A 27,833-nucleotide genomic window follows, 5' to 3' on the forward strand; every position below is an offset into this window, starting at 1 on the left:
CTGATGTGTGTTCAGACCATAGTGTGTGTAAATGTATGTATGTATGTATGTATGTATGTATGTATGTATGTATGTATGTATGTATGTATGTATGTATTTTTATGAAGAGCTTCTGTTAAAACCCAAATTTTCCCCTGGGAACAAATAAAGTTCTATTTATTGTAGAAAAAATCTGTTGCTTTTAAGACCCCTTTTAATCAGAAATCAGGCAGGAAGAAGCTTTTTCATGCGTCTTTGTCTTCATGAAGAGGGAGCACCCAGTCACAGCACTCTATTAAGGGATGGCCACAGAGCAAAGACAGAGTCACATATTTATAGACAATTAATTTTACATAACAGTGCTGAACTAATGTTTACACAAAGTCTAACATTTACTCTAATTGCTTCATTAGATTATACACCTAAATAAAAGTCTAATTCCATTACATTCTTGTATATCTCAATATTTCTTAAGTTCAGCTATTATCCTTATATTGAATTTATCTATCTATCTATCTATCTATCTATCTATCTATCTATCTATCTATCTATCTATCTATCTATCTATCTATCTATCTATCTATCTATCTAATGTCTGTGGACAGCCTATGTTTTGTAAATCTGTTGCTTGCATTTCACCACTAAACCCATAGGATTCCTGTGGGCTTATAATACCAACCAGTTGTAACAGAGGAACTGATGAGAACAGAATTAAAGACTGGAGACGGTGGAATTGGACAGCATATACGGCCCAAATATAATGAGGGAAAAATGCATTGGTTTGAATCACACCATGATGAGAAATACAGGGAATGCATATGCAAAACCCACAATGGTAAGCCTTTGAAATCATTTATTTTCCTTACATGTGCATTATCTTAATTAATATATCTGTCACAGTGGTAGAACAATGTATCATGCATTGGGTAAATGATACATTGTGATTTTCAAGTGAAACAAAGTACATATACATGTCATTGATCTGAACACTCTAAGGATAATCTGATATTGTAATATAAAACCTGTTAACATTTATTATTTTTTCACGTAGTTGTCCATAAATAGCATTTTTAATGCACATTGTCATATGAAGCTTTGGAAATAAGAGTTTTCAGGTAGTTTCCTTGGTTAGAGTGAAGAAGAGGTCTTGATGGTTTCTTGATACTGTCTTCATTAATGCCATTGATGATTTGTGCCTTTGGTTTAGTTATTATTTTTTTTGAGCCTAACCTTCTCTCTGTGTCCGTACAGTTAGTCTTATGGTTGTTGCAGTTTTCACTATCTGAATACATTTTATGTGGCTCTCGCAACATATTTAGGAAAACTGCATTCTGTCTTGTATTGGGAAGAGGTATCTGTAAAGAGAAGAAAACATATTTTTCATAGTCAAGTTAAAAGATTCACTCAGAATAATTTTCACTTTGTTAAAGCACATAAATAAGTGTGTCAGTTTACATTAATTATTTCCATTTAAATAGTGCTTATGAATCGGCAGTACAAAGTGACTTTGATCATTTATTTTTTTAATTATCTGAATTTCTATATAGTGTAATAATATATTGTATATTACTCAACGTTTATTTTAACATCCATCTTTCAATGTACAGAACCTCTTTAATTTAAAATTGAGATTACAGGAGGGCAGAGCCTTTACTTGAAGCAGCACGTCTATGGCAGGAAGCATTGGTAGATGGTGTACCAGTCTGTTACAGGGCATGTTGATTTTTGGGATGTAGGTGCAAACAGTTAGAGAAAAAGCCCATGCCGACATGTTGAGCAAAAGCAAACGCCACTCAGACAGCAACCTTATTGGGATTCCAGCCAAGTCTCCTAGAGCAGTGCTTTTCAAACTATTTTCTTCCAAGGCCCCTAATCCAAAACTAAGACACTTTAGAAGATCCTCACTGCTCCATTCCCCTCCTAATAAATTGAACAAAATTATAAAAAAAATTGGGTCTCTATTGGTGTAAAACTAATCCCGTCCGAATATCGCTTTAAAAAATTTGATACGCTTTTGAAATGAGACTAAGAACTGTTGTTAGCGGCCTGAAAAAACCTAAAGGGTATGTTTCTCCACAAAAAAGTGAGGGAACCACAGAAAGGAAAAGAGAGGATAGTACTACAGTAGATATATAGATGAAAGGGTAACTTGATCTGGCCTTTTAGGAACTTGTGGTCTTCATATCCTTAAAGACTATTACTTTCAGGTCCTATAATTTTCAAATCAAACAACCAGGTAGGACATTGGCCAAAGTTTGAGGAGCACTGTCCTAGAGCAAAAAGGCTAAGATAATAACTAATGTGACCCTAAGCTTTACAGGTTTAAATACAGTGCATCCGGAAAGTATTCACAACGCATCACTTTTTCCACATTTTGTTATGTTACAGCCTTATTCCAAAATGGATTAAATTCATTTTTTTCCTCAGAATTCTACACACAACACCCCATAATAACAGCGTGAAAAAAGTTTACTTGAGATTTTTGCAAATTTATTAAAAATAAAAAAATTGAGAAAGCACATGTACATAAGTATTCACAGCCTTTGCCATGAAGCTCAAAATTGAGCTCAGGTGCATCCTGTTTCCCCTGATCATCCTTGAGATGTTTCTGCAGCTTAATTGGAGTCCACCTGTGGTAAATTCAGTTGATTGGACATGATTTGGAAAGGCACACACCTGTCTATATAAGGTCCCACAGTTGACAGTTCATGTCAGAGCACAAACCAAGCATGAAGTCAAAGGAATTGTTTGTAGACCTCCGAGACAGGATTGTTTCAAGGCACAAATCTGGGGAAGGTTACAGAAAAATTTCTGCTGCTTTGAAGGTCCCAATGAGCACAGTGGCCTCCATCATCCGTAAGTGGAAGAAGTTCAAAACCACCAGGACTCTTCCTAGAGCTGGCTGGCTATCTAAACTGAGCAATCAGGGGAAGAAGGGCCTTAGTCAGGGAGGTGACCAAGAACCCAATGGTCACTCTGTCAGAGCTCCAGAGGTCCTCTGTGGAGAGAGGAGAACCTTCCAGAAGGACAACCATCTCTGCAGCGATCCACCAATCAGGCCTGTATGGTAGAGTGGCCAGACGGAAACCACTCCTTAGTAAAAGGCACATGGCAGCCTGCCTGGAGTTTGCCAAAAGGCACCTGAAGGACTCTCAGACCATGAGAAAGAAAATTCTCTGGTCTGATGAGACAAAGATTGAACTCTTTGGTGTGAATGCCAGGCGTCACGTTTGGAGGAAACCAAGCACCGCTCATCATCAGGCCAATACCATCCCTACAGTGAAGCATGGTGGTGGCAGCATCATGCTGTGGGGATGTTTTTCAGCGGCAGGGACTGGGAGACTAGTCAGGATAAAGGGAAAGATGACTGCAGCAATGTACAGAGACATCCTGGATGAAAACCTGCTCCAGAGCGCTCTTGACCTCAGACTGGGGCAACGGTTCATCTTTCAGCATGACAACAACCCTAAGCACACAGCCAAAATATCAAAGGAGTGGCTTCAGGACAACTCTGTGAATATCCTTGAGTGGCCCAGCCAGAGCCCAGACTTGAATCCGATTAAACATCTTTGGAGAGATCTTAAAATGACTGTGCACCGACGCTTCTCATCCAACCTGATGGATCTTGAGAGGTGCTGCAAGGAGGAATGGGCGAAACTGGCCAAGGAAAGGTGTGCCAAGCTTGTGGCATCATATTCAACAAGACTTGAGGCTGTAATTGCTGCCAAAGGTGCATCGACAAAGTATTGAGCAAAGGCTGTGAATACTTATGTACATGTGATTTCTCAGTTTTTTTTTTTTTAATAAATTTGCAAAAACCTCAAGTAAACTTTTTTCACAATGTCATTATGGGGAGTTGTGTGTAGAATTCTGAGGAAAAAAATGAATTTAATCCATTTTGGAATAAGGCTGTAACATAACAAAATGTGGAAAAAGTGATGCGCTGTGAATACTTTCCGGATGCACTGTATATCATAATCAGAACACACCTGAGGAATCAAAGGACAAACAACGAGTAAAATGATCCCTCCATTATCCCTATCCTTTGCAGCATGGAGAAGTATGTGCTCATTGAGTGCTGAGCACAAGGCAGGAAACAACAAGACCCCAGTGAAGTAAAAATCATCAAGAATTTATTTTTTGAACTGTGTGGCTAATGTAAAATGCAAAAACTATTTAACAAGGTGTCATGCATGTGCATCTGAGGGTCATTTTCTGGGCTTGTAAAAGGTAAGCACTACCACCCCGAGACATGAGGGGGGCGCTGTTGCTGAACTCCTTACCCTTTTGCCACCCACAGTTCCAAGAAGACGCCTACTGAAGGCGCCGTGAAGGAGGCGTCTTATTTAGTGACAAGCAGACTGCCGGATATACAGTAGCTCCAACCTGAAGCTTGATCACTCTTCAGACCTTTGTCTCTTAAGCAAACTTCACTTTTTCTTCTTTTTTACGCTATTATGCGCCAGTTATTTTGTTGCGACTTGTTTCACTAAACAGGGTGACATGGGTTGCACCCCAAAATTTCATTGAACTTGTATTCCTCAAGATTGAAGGCAAAGGTTATTAGAATGTACATGAAAATGAGCCTAACTCATGGCTAGGTTTGTTTTCTGGTATGAATTATTATAAACCATTATGCTCTTCCGTCCAGCAGACTTCAAGCCAACATGTTAGGAAGTATTGGTTCTGCTGTTTTTCAGAATACAAGAAGGTATTATAAAAGTAAGACTATTCTTGAAAAATGAATGCCATTTTATAACATTAAATCAAAGAAAAAACAATTTCTCCATAAAAAATACTTTTTATAAATATTCTGTCTCTTCAACAGTCATTGCATCTAAGGCAGTGTTATGCTTAGTCAATAAAGATTGTGGCACGCAGCTGGGGGTGGTACCCAGCCGGGACGCCCAAGAGGACTGGAGGAGGGCTCACGCCTCCTCCAGACCACGAGGGGGCAACCGCCTTGGTTGCTTTGGGGGCCACGGGTGCAAAGCTTTGAAGCTCCACCCTGTAGGGGCCCGTGGTCACCGCCAGGGGGCGCCCAGATGCCTTGGCAGCTCTGGACCTCAGCACTTCCGCCACACCAGGAAGTGCTGGGGGGAAGAGAAGCAGAGACACCCGGAGTGCTTCCGGGGATGCAGCCGGCACTTCTGTCACACTGGAGCGTGTCGGTGGAAGATTGCCGGAGCACACCTGGAGCACATCCGGGGGATAATAAAAGGGGCCACTTCCCTTCATTCAGGGCTGGAGTTGGGTGGAAGAGGACGAGGTCTGGAAGGAGAGAGAAGGAGGTGGTCTGAAGAAAAGGCATTGTTTTTGCCTGGACTGTCGTGGTGATTGGTGCTGCGGCACTGGGTTTGTGCACTTTAAATATTATAATAAACGTGTGTTGGACTTTTAAAATGATGTCCGTCTGTCTGTGTCCGGGCAATCTCCCACAAGATATACAGTAATCTCTCTTTTAAGCCTAGTCTCTTCTTTTATAGTCTTACCATGTGTTCACTAAAAGCTTTCCTCTTTCACTAAAGTAAAGAAAAGCCAAGCAAAATGATGGCTAACACGGTACAACACCCTAGTACTACAGATCACTAAAGTAAGAAAACAAAACAAACAGAAACAAAAAAATGTTCAATTGCTTTTGTTTTTTTGTAAACCAAAAACATTCCAGCAGCAAAAGAATTGTGCTTACACCTGGAATATTTAACCAGGCATCCATAATGTCATGCATAAAAATAACTCAAAACTGTGGAAAAAATGCAAATATAAATAGGGAGGACATGGTGAAAGACTGTTGCCTCACAATTGTCACATTTCTACATATGCTCTATGGTGTTTTCTTATTCAGTGTGACATTGTCTGCTGTTTTTCAAGTTCAGATTATGTTTATTTAATGTCTTTATTAAGTATATAAAAATCCCTTACATGAATCAATGATTTTTGTATACAGAAACGTATAGTATAATAGTGTTTTAAAGAACTATATCACCTCGAATGCATTATTTCTACTGTGTCAGAAAGTACAATGCATAGATATCAGACTATTTCAAACAAACCCACTCCTATAGACTAGTAAAGAAACAGCAGAACCCTGTCACGCATGTGAGTGAAACGGTCACCTTCCATGCTCATCAGAGGGAAGCAGTACCACTCCAGGACATGAGGGGGCGCTGTTGCTAACTGTATCGTATCTTTCTCCATCAACAGCTTACAGAAGCTGCCTAATGAGGGCACTGCTCCTTCTGTCCAGGGCACTGTAAAACCAAGATGCTTCTGCATGGCGGCATCTCATTTTGGACTTGCTTCAGTCACAGGACAGAACTCTTGACCGAAAGCCAAACAGCTCAACCAAGCTTACTTAAAGTTATTGAGAAGGCAGTTCAGTCTATGATTTTTTTTTCTTTTGTTTTAGTGCATTCAAGCACCTGTTTATTTTGCTGTAATTTCAACCCTATTTAAAGGGGTGACCCGGTTGAGATCCTGATATTTATCGTTTGGAATGGTGTTTTACCTTGCTCAAAATGGAATGGTGTTTTACCTTTCCTTGGACAAAAGGAAACACACAATGTCCATAAAATTTGTCACTTCTTAATTGAAATGGTAGTCTTTTCCCCCAACATCCAGACGTGCTCTCGCACAGTAAAACAAGTTTATACAGCTCACCAATCTCATTTGACCAACCTTTCCTGCTTGGATGCAGTGTTGCTATGCTTGGATGACCAGAATTGCAAAGTGCATGGCTTCATCAACACAGTAGATTTGCATTTCCTGGTTATCAGAAATTACAGAAAATTTTCAAAAACTTTGCAAGTGTGTTAGTTTTGTTTTCTCAGGCAAAAGACTTAATGTTTCAGTTTTGTTGACTTCGATTTTTGGGTTTTGTTTTAGACTTGCTAAAAGATAGGGCTGATTTTGTTAATGGACTTGGCGTATATATTCTTCTGGTCATCACTCATAAACTATTGTTTCTTGCATTGAGTCGTTATACTTTGTTTAAGTTTTTTATTTGAGTTTGAGTGGTTTTTTTTTACTTTTCGCATATTTAATTTCCTGGACTATGACATTTTATTGTCTCTTTTTCATCAGGCAGAACAGGATATTTAGAAGATGGCAAATTACAAGACATGAAAGAAAATTTCCACCTACAAGTTGAATGTCAAAAAGTATTTCGGTAGTAGCCATGATCAAAAGATTGAGAAAAAATAATCCTACATTTTGAGCTGTTTTAGTCAACCCAGAAGAATGTATTGTGTTTATGAAACATTGCAGTGAGTATTCATATTCTCTCACAGCGCTGAAGATCTATTGTTAATTGTTCTGTGTGATTCAAGATTGCCTATCCAGTTGTTGATTAGGTTTTCTCCGACAGGCTGAAGATTTGCTGTTAGACCAGTTGTCTTGTGTATACTGCCATGGTGTTTATGTGCTATTGTATTGTATGTGTTATTGAGGATGAGATCCAGCCTTGTACCTTTTGCTTATATGTTAGGTTGCTCACCCCTTCATCCACCATTGTAATAAAGTGGTTTCATAATGAATGTGAGGAAAGTATTAACAATACACTGTAGCACTTGACAGTCTTAACAGGTGGAGACATTAGCAATAGTTATGTGCCAATAAAATCACCCTCAAACACATTTCATATATCAAATACCTGCAATACAGAAGGTGTTTAGGGGATGTTTTATGAGTAAAAAATGCTCACATTACGGAAAAAATAGAACTTTCCACAAACATCTGGTCGGCATTTGCCTTTGTTGAGTGGCTCTCCATTGAAAGAGCTAATAATGAATGGAAGAAATTGCCAAGTTGAGCTGTGAAATTCAACACACTGGCTGAACAGGAAATCAATGAGCTGCAATGTGCTGGATGTCTTGTTCATGTCATTAAATTATCTAGTGGTATAAATTTCTAATCTAAAGAGATACTTGTTACAGCCTACAGCAGGTGAGGCATTCAAAAGAAGCCATCAAACAGAATGACCAAAGATTATTTGATGTAACCTTTGTCATCTGCTTTGTTGCAACAGGCTTGTTGATAGTTTTATCTCTTACGGAAGCATTAAGGCAGTGCAGGCTACATTTATGCATTCTGCTTCAGTGTCAGAATCAGTTTAAGGTTGTTCCTCAGTTTTTCAATAATACCCAGTAATTTATTTTAGTGTATATTTGCAATCCATCTTGTTATCTTGTGTAGCTTTGAAAGATGTTCTTATTTGATATGTAAAGCAGACTCTGATAGAACTCACAATAAAAAAATGTCAATGGCAGATAAATTGCTACGGTAATGCTACCTTGTCACTGATTGGGCCCCATTATAAATTTGTTCAGAGATAAGAGGCCTAGAAAAGGGAAGCATCCTGCCCTGGGAGATTAAGGACGGCTGAGTTCATTGATTTATAGCCGTGGAAATGAATTGCTGGCTTCAGTTTACATGTCCTCTGTAATTTTTATACTTTTTATATTGCAAACAGGAACATCATTCAGGAAATTTTACATCTATTTCTTCCTGATTTTCTCATACAAAAATTTTTCATCTGTGTTTTGCTATATCTGAATTTACAACAAAGCTGTTGCTCTCAGTTTCACATTAAAATCAGAGTCTAGGTGATGAATGTAAATTGCTTAACTTCATCTTGCTGTAATGTATTATATTTTCTAAATCCTCACATTTTTCAAATCTTCATGCTACAACCTGCTTCCCTGTGCAAATATCCTGTAACATAAAGAAGAAATCCCAGAGGAAAACCAGATGTTCCTTGAGGGCCCCAGCTCGAGCAAACTGGAGAAAAGGTGACCAACCCATGGTCCCAAAGAACTATAAAAGAGAGCTAGGGAAGAGAAGGGGTGTGGTAGTGTGGTGATGCCAGTTAAGAGTTTAGTGGCAGTACACAAGATTTTAGTAAAAACAGTTCACTCAGTGTAAGGATGGACATAGGTGCACATGGTAGCATGGACAAGTGGCCCTGGGGGAGTTGATGGGGGGTTTTGGCAGAACCAACGTTTAGCATGCGCAGTGTGACAGTTTGAGGTCCTCTCGACCCCTTGAACCCTCTGACCACTCTTCAGACACCAGGTAAAAGTCCAATAATTATTTATTCGGACAATATTAAAGTGCACAAAGCACCTACACTCCACAATACTCATATAATAAATCAATAAACAATACACTAATCACAATCCTCCACACTCCCAGACGCGTTGCCACCCTTCCACCCAGCTCAGCTCAATGCTCTGGTCTCTCACAGTCCTTTTTATAGTCCTTGACCCGGAAGTGTTTCACCCTCTCTGTCCACGTGACCTGGAACACTTCCGGGTCAGATAAAAATCCTTTCTTCTTCACCCCGGAAGCACGTCATTCCTCCTGTCCATGTGACTTGAATGTACTTTCGGGGCGTAGGGCAAATAATCCTTGTTCCTCCCTGCACCGTCCCCTAGCGGTGGCCCCCACAGCATCCAGCAGGGTTGGGGATAAAAACTGCATTATCCAGAATTCCCTGCTGGCATTTGGGGCACCTCCATGCTGCAGGGAGTGCTCCACCTGGCGGCCTGGGGGTATTGGCCGGGATGAACGGCCGGCCACATATCACAGCAGTTTGGCTGATTTCCTCATTAACACTCTGAGGTGTGTAATTAAGTACCTGTACCCACTGAACCACTGATAGACAAGAGGGAAACAAAAGCTAAAGAAAGTCAGGAGCTTAAATGAACGACATGAAAGAGTAGAATCATGGCTGAATGAGGATGCAGACGATTGGAAATGTTAGCCCGAGTGCAGCAATGGCACTCTGGGGCAGGGTCGTCTCCTGCTGCAATTGTTGTGAGTGGGCTCCAGCTGAAGGCCGAGAGATGGCAGTGGGAGAAAGGAGAAGGGCTCGCAGTGTCCTTGTAGATGCTGAGGGACAGTGGCATGGACACAAGCCAGATGAAAGAGGTTCTTGCTGAGGAAACCAAAAGGGGTAAGCAGAGGAGACATCATTTTTGGCAGGATGCACCATGGTCCAAGAGTGGATTTTAAATACAGATCCTGACTGCGTTTTTCACCTAAAGATTTTGTCCATTAGTCGATTACTTATTAACTGTTTTCAACAATGCTTTTATCCAGGTATATTTATTTATTTATTATTGAGAGTATTGCACTGCACTTTATTGTTTTTGAACACTTTGTTTGGAATAAAAGCATTGTACATTTTTTGCACCATTCCTACCTCTGTGCGTGTGTGTGTGTGTGTGTGTGTGTGTGTGTGTGTATGCTCATTGCCCAGTCCATCCTCGGTTTCATGACTATCGATGACCCAGGTCCAAGGGATTGATGCAAGCGTTGTAGCTAGCCATAAGAAACTAAAATTCATGCCAGAGGCGGCTCTTCTTTGTTACCTAAGGATGAACACTTTATAAATGACTTGCCTCCAGGGCTTGTGTTTTTATTAAAAGATGTCTGCTCTATTAATTAGAGAGAAGGATAGAGAGCACTCATTTTGTTTAAACTGAAAAAAATAAGAATAAACAAATATGGCATGTCTGGACTTAATGATCTGTTTTTTTTTTGTCCTAGTTTCCACTGCATTCTCATAGTTATGACAGGTTAAATATTCAGTTATTACTTAACTCTCCAAGCACAGTTATCAAAATAGTCATGGAAATCATGGAAGCCCTGGCTACATTCTCATAGACACACACACCATTTCTCACTCATGCTGGGCCAATTCAGACCCACCAATCCACTTGGCATGCACATCATTAGATTTTAGGAGGAAACCAATACACCCTGTGAAACATCCATGGGAACACTGAGAGAAAGTGGCAAATGCCACATGCAGTGTCTGGCCCCAATTCTGAGACAATGACCTTTTATAGATGTGACGGGCAGCGCTGACCTATGCACTAGTATGTTGTCTGTAGTTGAACAATTCATCTCTTTATTTTTCTATGGTACAATTCCCATTTGACAGAATTTTGAATTTGAAGTTAATTGCTAGGCAACATAGTTGCAAGGATTTTTTCACATTTAAAATTTGAGCAACTTTAAGACAAAATATCATGTAATATGTATATATTTAAATATAAATGCATATAGTTTTTGTCGTTATTACAGTTTTCTAATGCTTATGGTGTTTAAAGATCATAGTAATTGTGGTGCAGCAGCTAGAATTCAGCCTCAAGGATCTGAATTCAAATCCTGATCCGTTCAGTTTTTTCATGGATTTTGTAGATTGTAGGTTTTCTCTTACTTTTTAACGTGTTGGTAGTGAGCAGGCTGGCAACTTTAACCTCTCCAAATGAACGTGAGTGTTGGTGTGACTGAGTGTGTCCCCTGGTAGGCTGGTGTCCATTCTAAAGACTCCAGTTTCACACGCCCTGAATAATTTAGATAGGTGTATTTGAGACATGTTCCCAAATAAAACGCAGAACCCAAGAAATTCTAATAAATTCCTGCCCATAAAATATCAAAATAAAATAAGGTGATAATAAGTAAAGCCAAAATTGTAGCACAAATCAAGGATACATAAACTACATACTATAATTGCATAGACTCTAAACAAAATTGAAACATTTAATAGAAAAAAAAAACATCAGATAATAAAAATGCATATAATAATCCTGTGGTATAATTCTTGAATTTGGTGGGCACCAGTTAGCAAGATATTTTGCAAATTGGTAAACTAACCCATTCTTTATTTTACCCAAATATTTCAGTCTCCCACACAACTCCTTCTCTCGTAGTGATGTGATATTTCAAGTCTGAATAACCAGTTCCCAGTTTATAATGTTTTGCCCACCTGAAGGAGAGCATGGTGGTGCAGTAGTTAGTATTGGTGTTTTAATAGATCTTAAATTAAGGGTTTAAATATTGGGTTGAGAAATGACTATATGGTATTTTCACAGTCTTGACACTTCCTCAATAGCGTACCCTAGTTTCACAAAGATGTGCATGGTACTTTATTTGGCAACTCTAAACGGACCGGACATGCATGAGTGTGAGTCTGTGCACATGTGTGACATAAGATGGTCCGTGACCGTGTTTAAGACTTTGTGCCCGATGTTTCCAGGATATACTCTGGCTTCTTCTGACACTGTAAAGGAAAAAACAGATCCAAAAATGGATACATGGATAATAAATAAACAATGTCAGTAGCAATGATGAGCCACTTGCCTGACATATTTGGAAACATTTTTGAACCACAGCAAACACACTGTTATGCTAGCTGAATATGTTTTCCACATCACAGTAATCTGACATCAATATATTGAGTTTACTTACAAGAGAAAATTATTTTTCTTTCCTCAGTAATAATAGTGGAAATATTTCATAAAACATATTATTAAAATATTGGTCTGCACTATAGACTTTATTTGTTGACTATATACAAAACAAAGTCATTTCTGCAGATGCAGTAATGAATTTTATTAGACTCGATGTATCTATCAAGCCTCAATTAAAATCGCTCTTATTCTGAATACAAGTAAAAATCATTTATTAATTAAAACGTGACTTGAGCTAATTTGAATTCTAATTTGGTGCTTTTTATTCTCATAGCGAAATATTAAGCAAAGGTCATTTGTTCTTGCCAGCCTTCTTACAGTCTAAATTCTCATAATGAAATGTTGGATAGTTTGGGAAAATAGCTCTCATATGTCAATATAAATAATGAAGATATAATTCATTGCTATTCAATAACTGCTGCTCAGATGATTTAAATAATGTCTGTGAAAATTAGCAACAGACGGCTTTGCCTTCACGTGTATCAGATTTGCAGCTCCATAGTAGCATCTAGAGGCTTTTTGTCTGAAGGATACAGAGTTTCAAAATAATCCCCATGTTATGAGAACTGTGTATTTTAGACGGAACAGTATGCCTCATTTGAAGTTTCCTTTCTAGGCAGCTTTCAAATAATGCAATGGGCTTCTGTATCCTTTAAACTCTGTCCTACGTTTAGCCTTAAAGTGGGTAAAAAACATTTCATCAAGCTGTGCACCTTTCAGCTGGTGTCCATTACTGACTGCCACAGTACTGGATGCATGGCAGGCAGATGCCACTCAGTCAGCCTCTGCATGCCAGGCCATAGAATGATTCCACGAAGAGTACAGAGTTGTGGTGGCACTGTTTCTGAAGTGACTCCTTAAACTGGGAGGTTAGTGATTATGGTTTTGTCCTAATTTTAACATAAACACATTATGGAATTTGCATCTACAGTAAGTCACCGCTTCCCCAATACTGAAGGAGGTCCCTGAGTTGTATCTCAGTTGCGACTATACTCCATTTAGAATTTAACATCAAGTGTCAAACCATTACTAAACCTTTCCATTTTCTAAAAGTATGTACTTATTGATTGTCATTTTAATAGTTCAACCTGTACAGAATCCTTCACATACCAATTTTCTGCACCATTCCATTCAGGACCATGAAGGCTGGAGCCTGCACCATTTAGGAATCCACGATGACCCATTGCTTAGCTGTCCATAGTAGGTCAATTATTATCACATGTACATCTTTGGAGTATCCAGAGAAAAAGCCACAATATCATGGGAAGAATGAGCACAAAAAGCTTGCGATTTAAACCAGCTGCCGAGAGCTGTGAGATAGCAGCAGTTGTCACTATGGCACTGTATCTCCCTCAGAGACAGAATGTTTAAGTACAGAATACAGACAATGGTAACTGGCCTTCTAACTGTTTTGTGCATTTTCTATTGTTGTTTGTTAAAAGTGTTGCCACAGATGAGATCAGAAAGGTATTTTATTTCTTTCTTTTGAGCTCTTATAAACTTAAATAACTTGGTATGGGTTTGTTTTATGTGACTGTTATTGTACTCAGTTGTGGCATGGTTGAGAGTGGGGGGTGGGGGGATCTGTGGTGTGGGTCTCATGCTGCACTTTAACTGAGTCTGACTTGGGCCGCCAGGAGCTATTTTTTTTTATAATTTTCTATTTGTTAATGGAGGTTGAGTATTCAGAGATGGTTGGCAACCTGCTTATGTTTATTTGAGCTGCTCTGCATCCTTTCATTGCTACAATTTTGCTCATTGACTTTCTATTCTTTAATATGGCTTTTTGTTTTTGTGCTATAATGATATCCTCTAATGGAATGTCAGACCACTGCCTACCCCTCAGAAGGGAATAAGTGTTACCAAAAATGGGCGAAGGCTATAACATTTTCAGAAAGAAATTACCTAGGTAAATTTGTTAAAGTTTATTATACCAGTATTTTAGCACTTTCAGATAACTTGACATTTTTTTTCAATTTTATTGATTTTATTAAAATCAAATTACATTCCATACACATGACTCAAGTTTTACAAAAAAAAAAGGTTCTGAACAAATCAACCCCCACCCCTGAGAAAGAGAGCTAGGCCAGCAGTGTAAAACTTTATCTATTCACTCATCTTTATTAGCATAAATTAATAAATGAATGAAGATAAATGGAGTAAAAGAGAAGAGAGTACCTGCTTCCTCAATTTAAATGCTTATACTAAAATGTTATTGATTAGATCCTGCCAGGTTTTGAGAAGGTTTTGTACAGATCCTCTAAGTGTGAATTAGATTTTTTCCAGTTTCAAATAGTATAGAACATCAGTTACTCACTGACTTAAAAGAGGAGAGTTTGGATTCTTCCAGTTGAGCAAGATAAGTCTACGTGCCAATAGTGTAGTAAAGGCAATTACATTTTGTTTGTCCTTCTCCACTTTAAGCCCATCTGGAAGGACACCAAACACAGATGTTAGGGGATTAGGAGGGATTGGGACACCAAGGACCAGTGAGGCCGGAACTTGATTGCAGCGTTTGCAGGTTGAATCTTGCCCTGGAAACATTTTGGACAATTTTAAGCAAGACAGATGTGCTCGATATATAATTTTGACTTGAATAATTCTATGCTTTTGAGTGAATTCTGTGCATTGCTACCTTCCACTCCTTTTCTGAGATGTTGAGTGAGAGATCCTTTTCCCACTGTTCTCTTGGATCTTTGAAAGGGAGAAACTGTAAAATAGTTTTATATATTATGGAAATGCTGACCTCGAGACTAAGCAATATTTTTTCCGTCATAAAGGGAGGTGGGAGATGAGGAAAATTGGGAAGGCTTTGTTTAAGAAAGTTTTGAATTTGAAGGCAGTGAAAGAAATGTGTTGCTGGAAAGTTAAATTTGGAGTGTAATAGTTCATAAGATGCAAAGACGTTGTCTATGTACAGATCTCTAAGTGATTTAATCCCAAATGTTTTCCAGGCATTAAAAACTGCATATGTTTGAGAGGGTGGAAAAGGTGGTTCTTGTGTAGAGGTGCCACAGATAAAAGCTTTTCTATCTTAAAATACTTCCTCCATTGGTTCCATATTGTGAATTTCCCATTGGGATTAATAAAGTATCTATCTATCTATCTATCTATCTATATTCTGAGTGAGTGAAGCACAATTGAGTTGTTAGTATATTGGCAATAACTTGCATTTATTGGGTTACAAATCAAAGAATATAAAGAAGTACTGCAGGATTTTATTTCCATTGCGGACCAAGCCTGTGTGTGTTCATCTATTTCTGTCCATGTCCAGGTTTTTATAGGCTTCTATATTTGCTACCCAGTAATAAAATTGAAAGTTAGGTAGAGCCATGCCACCTTGCTGCCTTAGGTCTTTGTAGGGTCACCCTTTAGATACGTGGATGTTTTGAATTCCAAATAAATGAGGTTATGGTTGAATCTAATTTCTAAAAAATGATCTATTAATGTATATTGGAATGTTTTGAAATATAAAGAGAACTTGACATTTTTTGTTTAAACACTAGCTTGCTGCATTTCAAAAAATATGATTATATTGTGATATAGAATAAATGAAGTAAATGAACCTATAATCTTATAAATTAACGGAATTTTATCTATGTTTACATAGCAACTGCACACATTCATATTGTTTAAAAGTTTTTCATGTTTGTTGTATATGGTTATTAAGTTCCTGCCATGAAAAATGCAGACAAATGACATCAGAAGTAGTTTAAAACCTAGGGCTCTTACTATATGTCAGAAAAAAAGTCATTATTTTTTCACAAAAAGACACAGGCAGCACTAGAGAAAGTTCAGAGAAGAACAGTTAGACTGATTTTGGGACAAGAGACATGAACTATGAGGACAGATTGAAGGAGTTGAACCTTTTCAGTTTATGCAAATGGAGATAAAGAGGTGACATAAATGAAGTGATTAAAATTAAGAAAGGAATTATTACAGTGGATCCCAGTTGTTACTATAAAATACATTCTGCAACAAGGACACATGGACATGGTTAGAAACTTGTTAAGCACAGATTTTGCACACATATTAGAAAGTTTTCTTTGTGCAAAATACCATAGACACTTGGAATAAATTACCAAGCAGTTTGGTGGAGAGTGGGACTTTGACATGATGTTAATTTGGAGAATTTAGATGAACAGAATGGAAAAGCTTGTTGGTCTGAATGGGTTGTTCTTGTCACAACTTTTCTGATGTTTTCCATTTAATCACATCACAGTTGGATTGTTCTGCAATTTCTATTGCTGCTATCAAATTCATAAGTGGACAAGTGTGCTTAATAGTCTATTTCAATTACAGAACAAGGTGACACACAAATTACACTCTTAGATGTCAGCGCCGTAATCGTAACGGGGACAGCTTTAATATTCATTACAATGTCATGCAGTGGCTAATCAACTAGTGTCTAAGTCACAAGGTTGATGACTCAATTCCCCACTGTGACTTCTTCAAAGACCTTCTTCTTTTGCATCTTATACATACTGAACATTTCTATTTGTGAAGACTAAGAGCATCAAAAGAAGTCAGATAGCTAAGGATCAGCGGCCTATCTTCTAGTGGCCAAGATGGGTGCATGCTACTTCTCTCTTCACTATATTCAAATCCTTGACACTTGTCTACAGAATAGTCAGTGGCTCAGCACCTCTGTAAATGGAGACATTGGTGAGGTGCTCAGTTTTGCCCACTAAGGTCTGCCAGTAAACAGCATCTGGTGATGCCACCTCAGTGTGGTATCAAATCTCAATCGAGACTCTGTTCATATGTATCTCCTAGTTGGAGGAATAAGCTGCCCACTTCCATCTGCACTGCTGATTCCCTTGTTGTGTTTAAAAAGCAATTGATATCCTTACAGTACTGTGAATATCTGTTAAATTGATAATTGAATGGTTTTATCCCTGTGGATATTTGTCATATTGTTAACTGATCATTTTTTTGTTATGTTAGCTTTATAACTCTTCATTAGTGATGACCAGCTTTTGTAACCTGTCCTGCTATACTGGTTTAAAACAGTCCCTAGGCTGATGTCACTCAATTATGTTCACCTGCTTAGTAAGTCGCTTTGCATATAACCATCTGCTAAGCAACTAAATATAAATGTAAAGGGATCATTAAAAGCCAACTGTTTATTAGGACTGTAGTTGTGTGGAGAACCCCTTATTTCAAATGCACAACAGAAAAGCTAAATAAAATGTAAAACCTGCTCAATTATATTCAGTGTCACCAGAGGCCACAGTCTATCCTAACAGTATCTCACACAAGCAAAACACCAACTCTGAATGGGCTGCCAGTCCTTTATGCGTATAGGAACAGTTTAGAATCATCAGTCAAACTAATAGGCACATCTTTGAGATTTAGAAGGAAAGCTAGAATACCCAGAGGAAAAGCCGGTTAGACATTGGGAGAAAGTGGAAACTTCACAGAGACAGTGTCCGAACCCAGATTATCAACTTAAGAAGGCTGATAGACAGAATATGGACAGTAACCGGATGTGCACTGTAAAAGTGCATATGCAAAAACTAAACAAAAAACTTTAAATGACAGTAGTTTTGCTTTTAATTAGCAAAAAATCTGCCAATTGAGTAAGCAAAATTTACTTGACAAAATTTCTTAAAGTATACAAAATAACTTTAAATACAAGTTTGTTGATAAGTCAGCAATTCTTACAATAAGGAAAACAAGATTTAATGTAATGATATAAATAATTTTTACTTGCTTAGTTTGCATTTTTTGCAGTGCATGGGATTTGAATAATTTACCATCCAATAAAGCTAAAAAACAAATCAAGTTGCAGATGTTAAACAGGATAAAGTTACTTGAAACTGTAACTGGTGATCTGAACTAAAAACATTCTAAACATTTAAAAATTTGTTTGGCAAAAGAAAGTGGAATTAATGGCTCACCTTTGTAAAGAGACAGATCTTCTTGTTATCAAGGATTGGCTTTGCATCTTTGACATGAGCTTCATTATTCATTCTATAAAAAGGGTGAAATATAAATGAGTAAAATAAGAAATGGCATATTATTTGCTGAGCCAAAAAGGTTTACTTTTAACAAGGGGATAGAGAAAAAAGCCAGAAAGTTTGCGTGTACAATTGTACCTGATCATGAAGCCACTGTCTGGGTTTACAAGTCCAAGGAACTTGCTGACCTGTACAAAAAAAAAAAGTATTGTATTTTGAGTAAGATGACATTACATTTTATATTAACAAAATTAGGAACAGAAAGAAAAAGAGCAAAATACAAAAAAAAGAAGAAAAGTATCATAAATAGTGCTTTTATTATTTTTGTTGTAAATGCACCAACAGAAAATGGCAAAAAGAGTTGAACAGACCTCAAAGAAAATGAAAACCTGACAAGCGCTTCACTGGTCAACCTCCTAAACAGGCAACACCCCAGGTAGCCTGAAATGGGGCACTAACTTTTAAAGTTTAAAAATATTTTTAAACGTCTAAAGAACACAAAAATGCTTTCACGGAAGAGAAAATTGTAAAACCTCTGGCTTAAACGACAAGGCCAACAAAGAATTTTTATACTGTAATTAAAGAATTTATTCACAAAAATCAGAAAAGAGAACAATAAAGGAAAAAGGCAAAATAAGGGATTTGCCTAAAATGGCAATCCAAGGCAAACAAGTCCAAAGACATAGGTGCTGATGCATTGACTAATCTGTAAGCAAGCATCAAGAGATATGACTTTAATATGCGCTGCTACAAAAATCACAAGGGTGTAGTGATCTGAAAGGAGGAGCGACTTGTGCCCATCTTGGCTTGTTGAACACCAGATGTGCTGCTGTACTTTAAATCAATCATCTGCAGTGGCTCATAGCAAATGCAGGTACTCCTGCCAGCAGAGAGTTACAAAAGACCAGATGAGATGAGACAAATGCAGATATTATACTGTTTAAATCTATAAGAACAAGAGGTAGTAGCAATTTGGTCAGTGAAGAATAGCTGGTCATTGAGAATCCCCCCAAGGTGGTGTACTGACTTAGGAGCTGTTAGTGGTAAAGAGTGATGTTTTACCAGACACAAGGTGTTGTGGACTGGGTGACTGGGGTAACAAGGAGCTCCATCTTTGTCAGGTTGAGCTGTAGGTAGGATTCCTTCATCTAAGCTAAGATGTCAGTGAGACATGCTGAAATTCTAGCTGAGACTGTGTGGTTTTCTGGAAGGGAACAACAGTTGTTTCTGAGTATAAAAGGCATAGCACTGACATGAAAATCCCTGAAACTAGATGATAAGTCCTAGTGAGGTGGTGTACAAGTACAAGAGGAGAGGACCCAGCACCAATCCTTTGAGCAACCTTGTGATTTTCGTACTATACCAAACATTCTCTATGATATCGTTCATCTGGTACTGCAGGTTTGCTTTGTCAAGTGCTTTTTCCAAGATGCTACAGTATAAAAGACACATTGACTGATTATAATGTTGCATTTATATCAAGGAACTCTTTATTTCCCTCTTATTTAAAGACAGTTTTGTTTAGTATGGCCTTTGCAATGAAATTGGCATTGTTTACTTACTGATAGAATATGGCTGACTAAAAACAGCTGGAATTTAGACTTAAAACCACCATGTATATATATATATATATATATATATATATATATATATATATATTGTAACTGATGTCCCGGCCAATTCACCATCATTCATGGCAGCAGCAGAGGTCGCTCAAAACAGCAGCTCCTCTCCTCCATATTTGTAATGCCAGCTGCCATGTGCTAATGCTCTCTTAGCTGTGAGTTGGCTCTCTGTTAACAAGTAAACCAATTGCAAAAAAACACAGCTGCCCTTCGAAAAACCCCACCTAAACAGTATTTCAATGGGAAACAAACATACTCTTAACAGGTCTTTTGTGGGATCAGCTGCAGCTTTACTCTTTTACTGGTTCTCGCACGTTGTTTACAACATTTAAATGACCGAGCCCCAGCCAGCCAATTGCTCACTCTTCTGTCCTCTCTTCCCTAGACCACGTCTCCCCCAGCCGCTGTTTCTGAGCTAGAAGTCTTTGTGTTCTTCTAAGCTGAAGGATGGTGCTGGAGTGTATCATTTGCCAGTTGCTCCATGTGCGCTCATACCCTGTATGCTGAAGAGAAACTTCTGATGAATTAACTCTTATTTCTGTAACTGCCTGTTAAAGTTAATATTCCACGGAAAACCCTGCCTCCTATGCAACTCTACAACCCAAGCTTGACAATATATAATGTATATATGTGGGTGACCCAGGTGTGCTGTCCATTGATGTCATTATGGAACCCTAAGTACTCCTGGGTCAGGCCTTGAAAGTGGCTCCAACACAGAGTCAGGAGTGGATCAGAGACAAGAGCTCATCTGACAAAGAGGAAGAGGAGGCTATTGAGTAGCAAAGCTAGGAGAGAGAAGACAAGGAAAGAAGTCTTTGAGACAAACATAAGCTAACTAAGGTGTCATTGAACACCGCTGGATAGTCAAGGTCACAAGAGGCATGGCCTGTGGTGTGTTCTCTTGTGTATTACACTCTTCTCCACCTTCTATTACACCCTATTGTATACTGTATAACTAAAATGAATTTAATAAATTCTTTATATAAATGGATTCTGGTCTTGCCAAGTCATGGAAAGTCAACATAATGGAAGAAATGGAATGTGTTTTTCCCTGAGCTGCAGGGCAACAACAACTTTCTTTTGCCGCTCCAGTTTTTGTTTCCAAAGGATTACTTGGTAGTTGGGTAGAACATTCTGTTGAGGTCCTCTGGGGCTCTCTGTCTGCCAGAAGCTCTGTTCAACCTGAAGGCACTCCCAGACTATGTTCCCAGTGTGCCTGACATACTCCAGGATTAAACTTAAAAAAAAGCATCAGTGATTGGACTAAGTGAGTTCAGAGTTGGGAGGATAGTAGTGGCAAGAGCTCATTTTGTGTTAGGAAGGGGATAAGGGAAAGGTAAATGTGTAAGGTGTGTGGAAGTAGGTGTTCTGGCGGAATTAATTTGTTGGATAAAGAAATTATTCTTAGCTGCTTTTGATCTTGGCCAAGGGTTGGATGAAACCAGCCCTTTACACCACAATATACAGTATATAATACGTATTTCATAATGTTTCTCTGTTTATATTTCATCATTATCTTGCATCATCTTTTTATGCTATTTTTGTAATTATTGCATAGAACATTGGGTTCCTAAGTAGAAATGCACTTAATAAGAATAAGGTGATCTGAAGTAAATCTCATGCATAGTCTTGGACTGATGATCACTGCAGACACTGACCTTTAACTTTCATACTGTATATGCTGCGACTGGTCAGGCAGTGCTTTTGTTTTCTATGGCTGGTTCAAGTTCAGAGAAAACACACTTTCAGATATGCAGGATCAACTGCAGGCCATTGTGCAAAGTTGCGTGGGTCATGCTATGTTTCACACTAGTGGCAACATATAAAGTTGGCAGAGTTTTCTATCCTCTAGACCAGGGGTAGTCAACCTTTTTATACCTACCGCCCACTTTTGTATCTCTGGTAGTAGTAAAATTTTCTAACCGCCCACCGGTTCCACAGTAATGGTGATTTATAAGGTAGGGAAGTAACTTTACTTTATAAAATTTATAAAGCAGAGTTACAGGAAGTTAAAGCATATAATAATAATTACTTACGAAGTACTTTATGTCGGATTTTCGCTAAGTTTGGCAGAATAAATCTTTATAAAAGAACTTACTATAGTTTAATTAGTCGATTAGTATGTAATCGCAGCGCCGTTTGGTTGCTCCGCTACCCCCACCATGAAAGCTGGAATGCCCACTAGTGGGCGATAGGGACCAGGTTGACTACCAGTGCTCTAGACTAATGGAGATGCCAAAGCATTTTTTTTCAAATGAATAAAGTTTATTGCTTTTTGCAGTATACCTTTAAATATTTTTAATTCAAGTTCAAGAATAAAATGTTTCTAAAAGGACTTTGCTGATTATTTTCTTTGCAATTCTGGACTCAAAAGATGACCATATATAAAAAATAGTTTTTTTATTATGGGTTTTCATATTACCCCGATCTGAACCCGAGCGGTGTTTTGTTATTGGACTTCTGTGCTCGTCACGGATTGTCCATAACGAACACCATGTTCAAGCATAGGGGTGTTCATATGTGCACTTGGCACCAGGACACCCTAGGCCTGAGTTCGATGATCGACTTTGTGGTCGCGTCGTCTGACTTGCGGCCACATGTCTTGGACACTCGGGTGAAGAGAGGGGCGGAGCTGTCAACTGATCACCACCTGGTGGTGAGTTGGCTTCGATGGTGGGGGAGGATGCCGGTCAGGCGTGGTAGGCCCAAACGTGTTATGAGGGTCTGCTGGGAACGTCTGGCAGAGCCCCCTGTCAGAAGTAGCTTCAACTCCCACCTCCGGCAGAACTTCGACCATGTCCCGAGGGAGGTGGGGGACATCGAGTCCGAATGGGCCATGTTCCGTGCCTCTATTGTTGAGGCAGCTGACCGGAGCTGTGGCCGTAAGGTGGTCGGTGCCTGTCGTGGCGGCAATCCCCGAACCCGTTGGTGGACACCGGCGGTGAAGGATGCCGTCAAGCTGAAGAAGGAGTCCTACAGGACCCTTTTGTCCTGTGGGACCCTGGAGGCAGCTGATAGGTACCGGCAGGCCAAGCGGAATGCGGCTTTGGTGGTTGCTGAGGCAAAAACTCGGGCGTGGGAGGAGTTTGGGGAGGCCATGGAGAACGACTTTCGGACGGCTTCGAGGAGATTCTGGTCCACCATCCAGCGTCTCAGGAAGGGGAAGCAGTGCAGTGTCAACACTGTATATGGTGGGGATGGTGCGCTGCTGACCTCGACTCGGGACGTTGTGGGTCGGTGGGGGGAGTACTTCGAAGACCTCTTCAATTCCATTAACATGCCTTCCAATGAGGAAGCAGAGCCTGGGGACTCAGAGGTGGGCTCCCCCATCTCTGGGACTGAGGTCACCGAGGTGGTCAAAAAACTCCTTGGTGGCAGGGCCCCGGGGGTGGATGAGATACGCCCGGAGTTCCTCAAGGCTCTGGATGTTATAGGACTGTCTTGGTTGACACGCCTCTGCAACATCGCATGGACATCAGGGACAGTGCCTCTGGATTGGCAGACTGGGGTGGTGGTCCCCCTCTTTAAGAAAGGGGACCGGAGGGTGTGTTCCAACTACAGAGGGATCACACTCCTCAGCCTCCCTGGAAAAGTTTATTCAGGGGTCCTGGAGAGGAGGGTCCGTCGGATAGTCGAGCCTCGGATTCAGGAGGAACAGTGTGGTTTTCGTCCTGGTCGCGGAACAGTGGACCAGCTCTATACCCTTAGCAGGGTCCTGGAGGGTGCATGGGAGTTTGCCCAACCAGTCTACATGTGTTTTGTGGACTTGGAAAAGGCATTCGACCGTGTCCCTCGGGGAATCCTGTGGGGGGTACTCCGAGAGTATGGGGTACCGGCCCCCCTGATAAGGGCTGTTCGGTCCCTGTACGATCGGTGCCAGAGCTTGGTCCGCATTGCCGGCAGTAAGTCGAACCTGTTTCCAGTGAGAGTTGGACTCCGCCAGGGCTGCCCTTTGTCACCGATTCTGTTCATAACTTTTATGGACAGAATTTCTAGGCGCAGCCAGGGCGTTGAGGGGGTCCGGTTTGGTGGGCTCAGGATTGGGTCACTGCTTTTTGCAGATGATGTTGTCCTGTTTGCTTCATCAGGCCGTGATCTTCAGCTCTCTCTGGATCGGTTCGCAGCCGAGTGTGAAGCGGCTGGAATGAGAATCAGCACCTCCAAATCCGAGACCATGGTCCTCAGCCGGAAAAGGGTGGAGTGCCCTCTCAGGGTTGGTAGCGAGATCCTGCTTCAAGTGGAGGAGTTCAAGTATCTCGGGATCTTGTTCACGAGTGAGGGAAAAATGGAGCGTGAGATCGACAGGCGGATCGGTGCGGCATCCGCAGTAATGCGGGCGCTGCATCGGTCTGTCGTGGTGAAAAAGGAGCTGAGCCGCAAGGCGAAGCTCTCAATTTACCAGTCGATCTATGTTCCTACCCTCACCTATGGTCATGAACTATGGGTAGTGACCGAAAGAACGAGATCGCGAATACAAGCGGCTGAAATGAGTTTCCTCCGCAGGGTGTCTGGGCTTTCCCTTAAAGATAGGGTGAGAAGCTCAGTCATCCGGGAGGGGCTCAGAGTAGAGCCGCTGCTCCTCCGCATCGAGAGGAGTCAGATGAGGTGGCTCGGGCATCTGATCAGGATGCCTCCTGGACGCCTCCCTGGTGAGGTGTTCCGGGCACGTCCAACCGGGAGGAGGCCCCAGGGAAGACCCAGGACACGTTGGAGGGACTATGTCTCTCGACTGGCCTGGGAACGCCTTGGGATTCTCCCGGAAGAGCTAGAAGAAGTGGCCGGGGAGAGGGAAGTCTGGGCATCTCTGCTCAAGCTGCTGCCCCCGCGACCCGACCTCGGATAAGCGGGAGACAATGGATGGATGGATGGATGGATGACCAGAATTATAACTAAGTGCAGATGCAGAAAAACAAAGCGTGAATTAAGAACTCATTTAATTGCAAGAATCGGCCTGAGATCCACTCATTAGTTGCAGTCAACACAAGCAGCACAGTATAATCCTTCTATAGGACCAGCACTGGGTTGCTCTACTCATTTAATGGCTTTGTGATGGGCTTTGTATCGACCAGTGGTGCAAAAGGCCCATTAAGTCACAATTGGTTGATTTGTTTCACCTGGAAAATAATGTAGTTAATGGAGTTTTCTTACCTCTTTTTTGGCTTGTAGCCATTCAAGCTTCTCTTTTTCCTCTTCTGACATTTTCTTGCCTTTATTGGTGTCAGCGGTTACACTTATAAGGTCATGTGTTGACCTAGTTGAGTTTCTGAAACATGAATGGTAGTTAGCATGCATAATGTGGTTTTAACTTGCTCAAAAATATCACAAAAGCAATGCAAAAGAGTTTTTTTAATTGTTTTTCTTGTTGTAATAGCATTCTTATACAAAAACTGTCTTTGAAATAACAAATCTGTTCTTTATTTCACTTTTTATATTCACTTGAAAAAAGTCGTATTTTTGCATGCAGACATTGTTCATTACTTAAAACCCATCTTCAAAGCTCCATTATTCTCCAACCCTGTAATTTATGCTGTGGAATATTAATTACCTAAACGATACATTAAACCTATATATTTTTTTCATAGTTAATGTGGTGTAGCGGGTCCAACAGCTCAAGTCAAAAAGGGCACTTTTTAAATAAATAATCGCCGCCTTCATGGCTTAGAGAAGGGGGCATGGTAGTGTGGCGGGAGTGGTTCCTGGGTGAATCCGTGATGCGGGCAGTCCTTGCTTAAGTGCACAGGTGAGGAGTCGTCCGCATCCGTAATTGATGCGTGAGCTGCTAATTGCCACACCTGATCCACGTCTCCATGAAAAATAATAGAAGCACAAGGCGGCAAGGAGAGGGAAAATAAGAAAAAAGATGAATTGAGGCTACAGGAGAAGAAGAAGGCAGGAAGCAGGCAGGAGAAAGCTGGTGCGTGAGCGAGCGAATGTGCTGTCAGTAGAGAGAGGAAGGCTACTTGACAGTGAGCCCTTGTGTGATGTTTGGCTGGCACCCCGGGAGCAGTCAATTGTGGTCGCTCCTGCTGAGCATTAGTGAGTAGCGGGAGTGACCGGAAGGAAGAAGGCTCGCCATATAAGGTCAAGAAGGCAGTGGGAGTCGGGACTTGGGACATGACCGTGAGCCCAAGTCACGGTCTGGTGAAGTCTACCAGAGCCAGGGATTGGAAAGGCGAACAGACCAGCAGAAGAAGGTAGAATGAAGGTCATCTGCAGGTACGGTGGCTCCCCTGGTGCATAGCCTGGACGGGAGAAGCAGGGCAGTCCCCTAGAAGAAAGGCACCAGGATCTGTTTTTTAAAAGGACGGCTTCCAGCCATTATTTTAACCTTGTTGTTTTTAAAGGATTTTTTCTATCGTGTTTTAACCTCCATCTTTCACTTGGTTTTGTTGGATTATTTATTTGGAGATTTAAGAGGCGCTGCACTATTTATTTGGACACTGTTTGGTTTTGTTGATTTTTTAAATAAAAGCACTTTTGCACTTTTTGCACCATCTCCTTGCTTCATTGCTGTGCCTCTCTATCCAGCTCATCGGTGACACTACCAACAGTGTAGGGTTCAAGGGCTCCCAGAAGGAAGATGGGAGCGTGGAGCAGGACCCGCATCGTCACAGTTATATTGAGGAATTGGTTGTTTTTGATTTTTTTTGCAGGGTTATGAGATGCAGACACTGGCATGTAAAATAGCATTACTGAGTACAGTATTATCTCAAGGTGTCAGACCAAGACTTGTATAAAAGCTGGTGGTCTGTGGAGGCAGGCTGTATATTTTATTTAGTGTAACATGAGATGTGAGCCTATCGCTCGGTGGAAGGGTAGACTTTGTGTAATTTGGCCCGGAAGGAGGCTGAATAGCCCTCTTGTAAAGATGACCAGAAAAGATTAAGTGTGGATAATAATTGTTTTCTGTAACATACAGTAGGGCAAGACTAGTAATAGTTAAAATCTGCAAAATTCTGAAACAAATATGAATGTCACCATTATTGCATAAAACATACTATTTCAAACTTTTATACCATTTCTGTCTTTCCCAGTATCATCAGCATAATTAGATTAGATAATCCAACTAACCCAGCCTCCATTTTGGAGTCTGTCCCAAGCCCCGATGAATAAGGTAGGGTTGGCGTGAGGAATGACATCCAACCATAAAGAATCATGCTAAAACCTATACATGATTAGTACTTGAGAAACCCAGTCAAAAATAATGTCCTTATATAAAATGAGAGTAGCCAAGAAAGAAGAAGAAGAAGCTTCATATACAAAACAAGAATTTTGCTTCTACGTTGACCATAAAATGGGGTACCAACTCTTTGACCATGGCATAGACAGTAGTTTGTCTAACCTGTCAACTAGTGGCTTTCAGTTTGTTAAAGGATGATAATTGTGTACTTTTTCACATTTTATAGGGATTGTAACATGAATATGGGCCTCAAAGGACTGCTGCTGTGTGCAGTACAGAGTTGGTGTTAAGTGAGTTAGTTGAAATTAGATAGTTATAGGACTCCATCCAGGGTGCATCTCTTGTTTGAGATTTGACAGCTTAACAAGACTTAACTGAGGCTGAATGAGTGTCCAATTTAATGACCTAAGAGGTACAGTACCTCTTCTATTGTATGCATGCTGTGTTTCTATGCTAATCTAACTATGATATCTACAGGAAATTGAGGAGATGATGTAACAGCCGACCCCTTACCCAGCCACACTACCAGGACCTGTGGCCTGGATGAATTACTGACAAAACCTCTCAATACCAAGCCGTATCTCTAACAAATAATATTTTCCCTCCTCCCCAATCGACAGTTAAAGACTAGCAAATGAAAGCAAATATGTAAAATAGTTGTGGGAATATATTAAATACAATACAATGACAGATACAAGAATACAAATCCGCGACGTAAAATATATCTACATATATATATATATATCCCTCCACCAAAGCAGCTATAAGTGAAGTCAACACCTGTACAATAACAAAATCTCCCATGCCCCTGCAAACGTATAACAAA

The 27,833-nt window shown here is 40.2% G+C and overlaps 1 protein-coding gene across 1 annotated transcript in view; it reads right to left on the bottom strand.

Annotated features, from left to right (window-relative positions):
- Positions 1 to 506: 506 nt before the first annotated feature.
- Positions 507 to 27,833, bottom strand: part of LOC114646736 (uncharacterized) — a 118,689-nt gene continuing 91,362 nt past the window's right edge. The window contains exons 5-8 of the mRNA XM_028795061.2: positions 24,976 to 25,090; positions 18,341 to 18,390; positions 18,143 to 18,215; positions 507 to 1,334 (exon numbers count right to left, since the gene is read on the bottom strand). Coding sequence (XP_028650894.1) covers positions 1,050 to 1,334; positions 18,143 to 18,215; positions 18,341 to 18,390; positions 24,976 to 25,090 — 523 coding nt within the window. The 3' untranslated portion in view covers positions 507 to 1,049. The remainder of the gene's footprint in view (positions 1,335 to 18,142; positions 18,216 to 18,340; positions 18,391 to 24,975; positions 25,091 to 27,833) is intronic.

Source organism: Erpetoichthys calabaricus, chromosome 1 (genome assembly GCF_900747795.2).
Source record: "Erpetoichthys calabaricus chromosome 1, fErpCal1.3, whole genome shotgun sequence".
NCBI classification, from domain to species: Eukaryota; Metazoa; Chordata; class Cladistia; order Polypteriformes; family Polypteridae; genus Erpetoichthys; species Erpetoichthys calabaricus.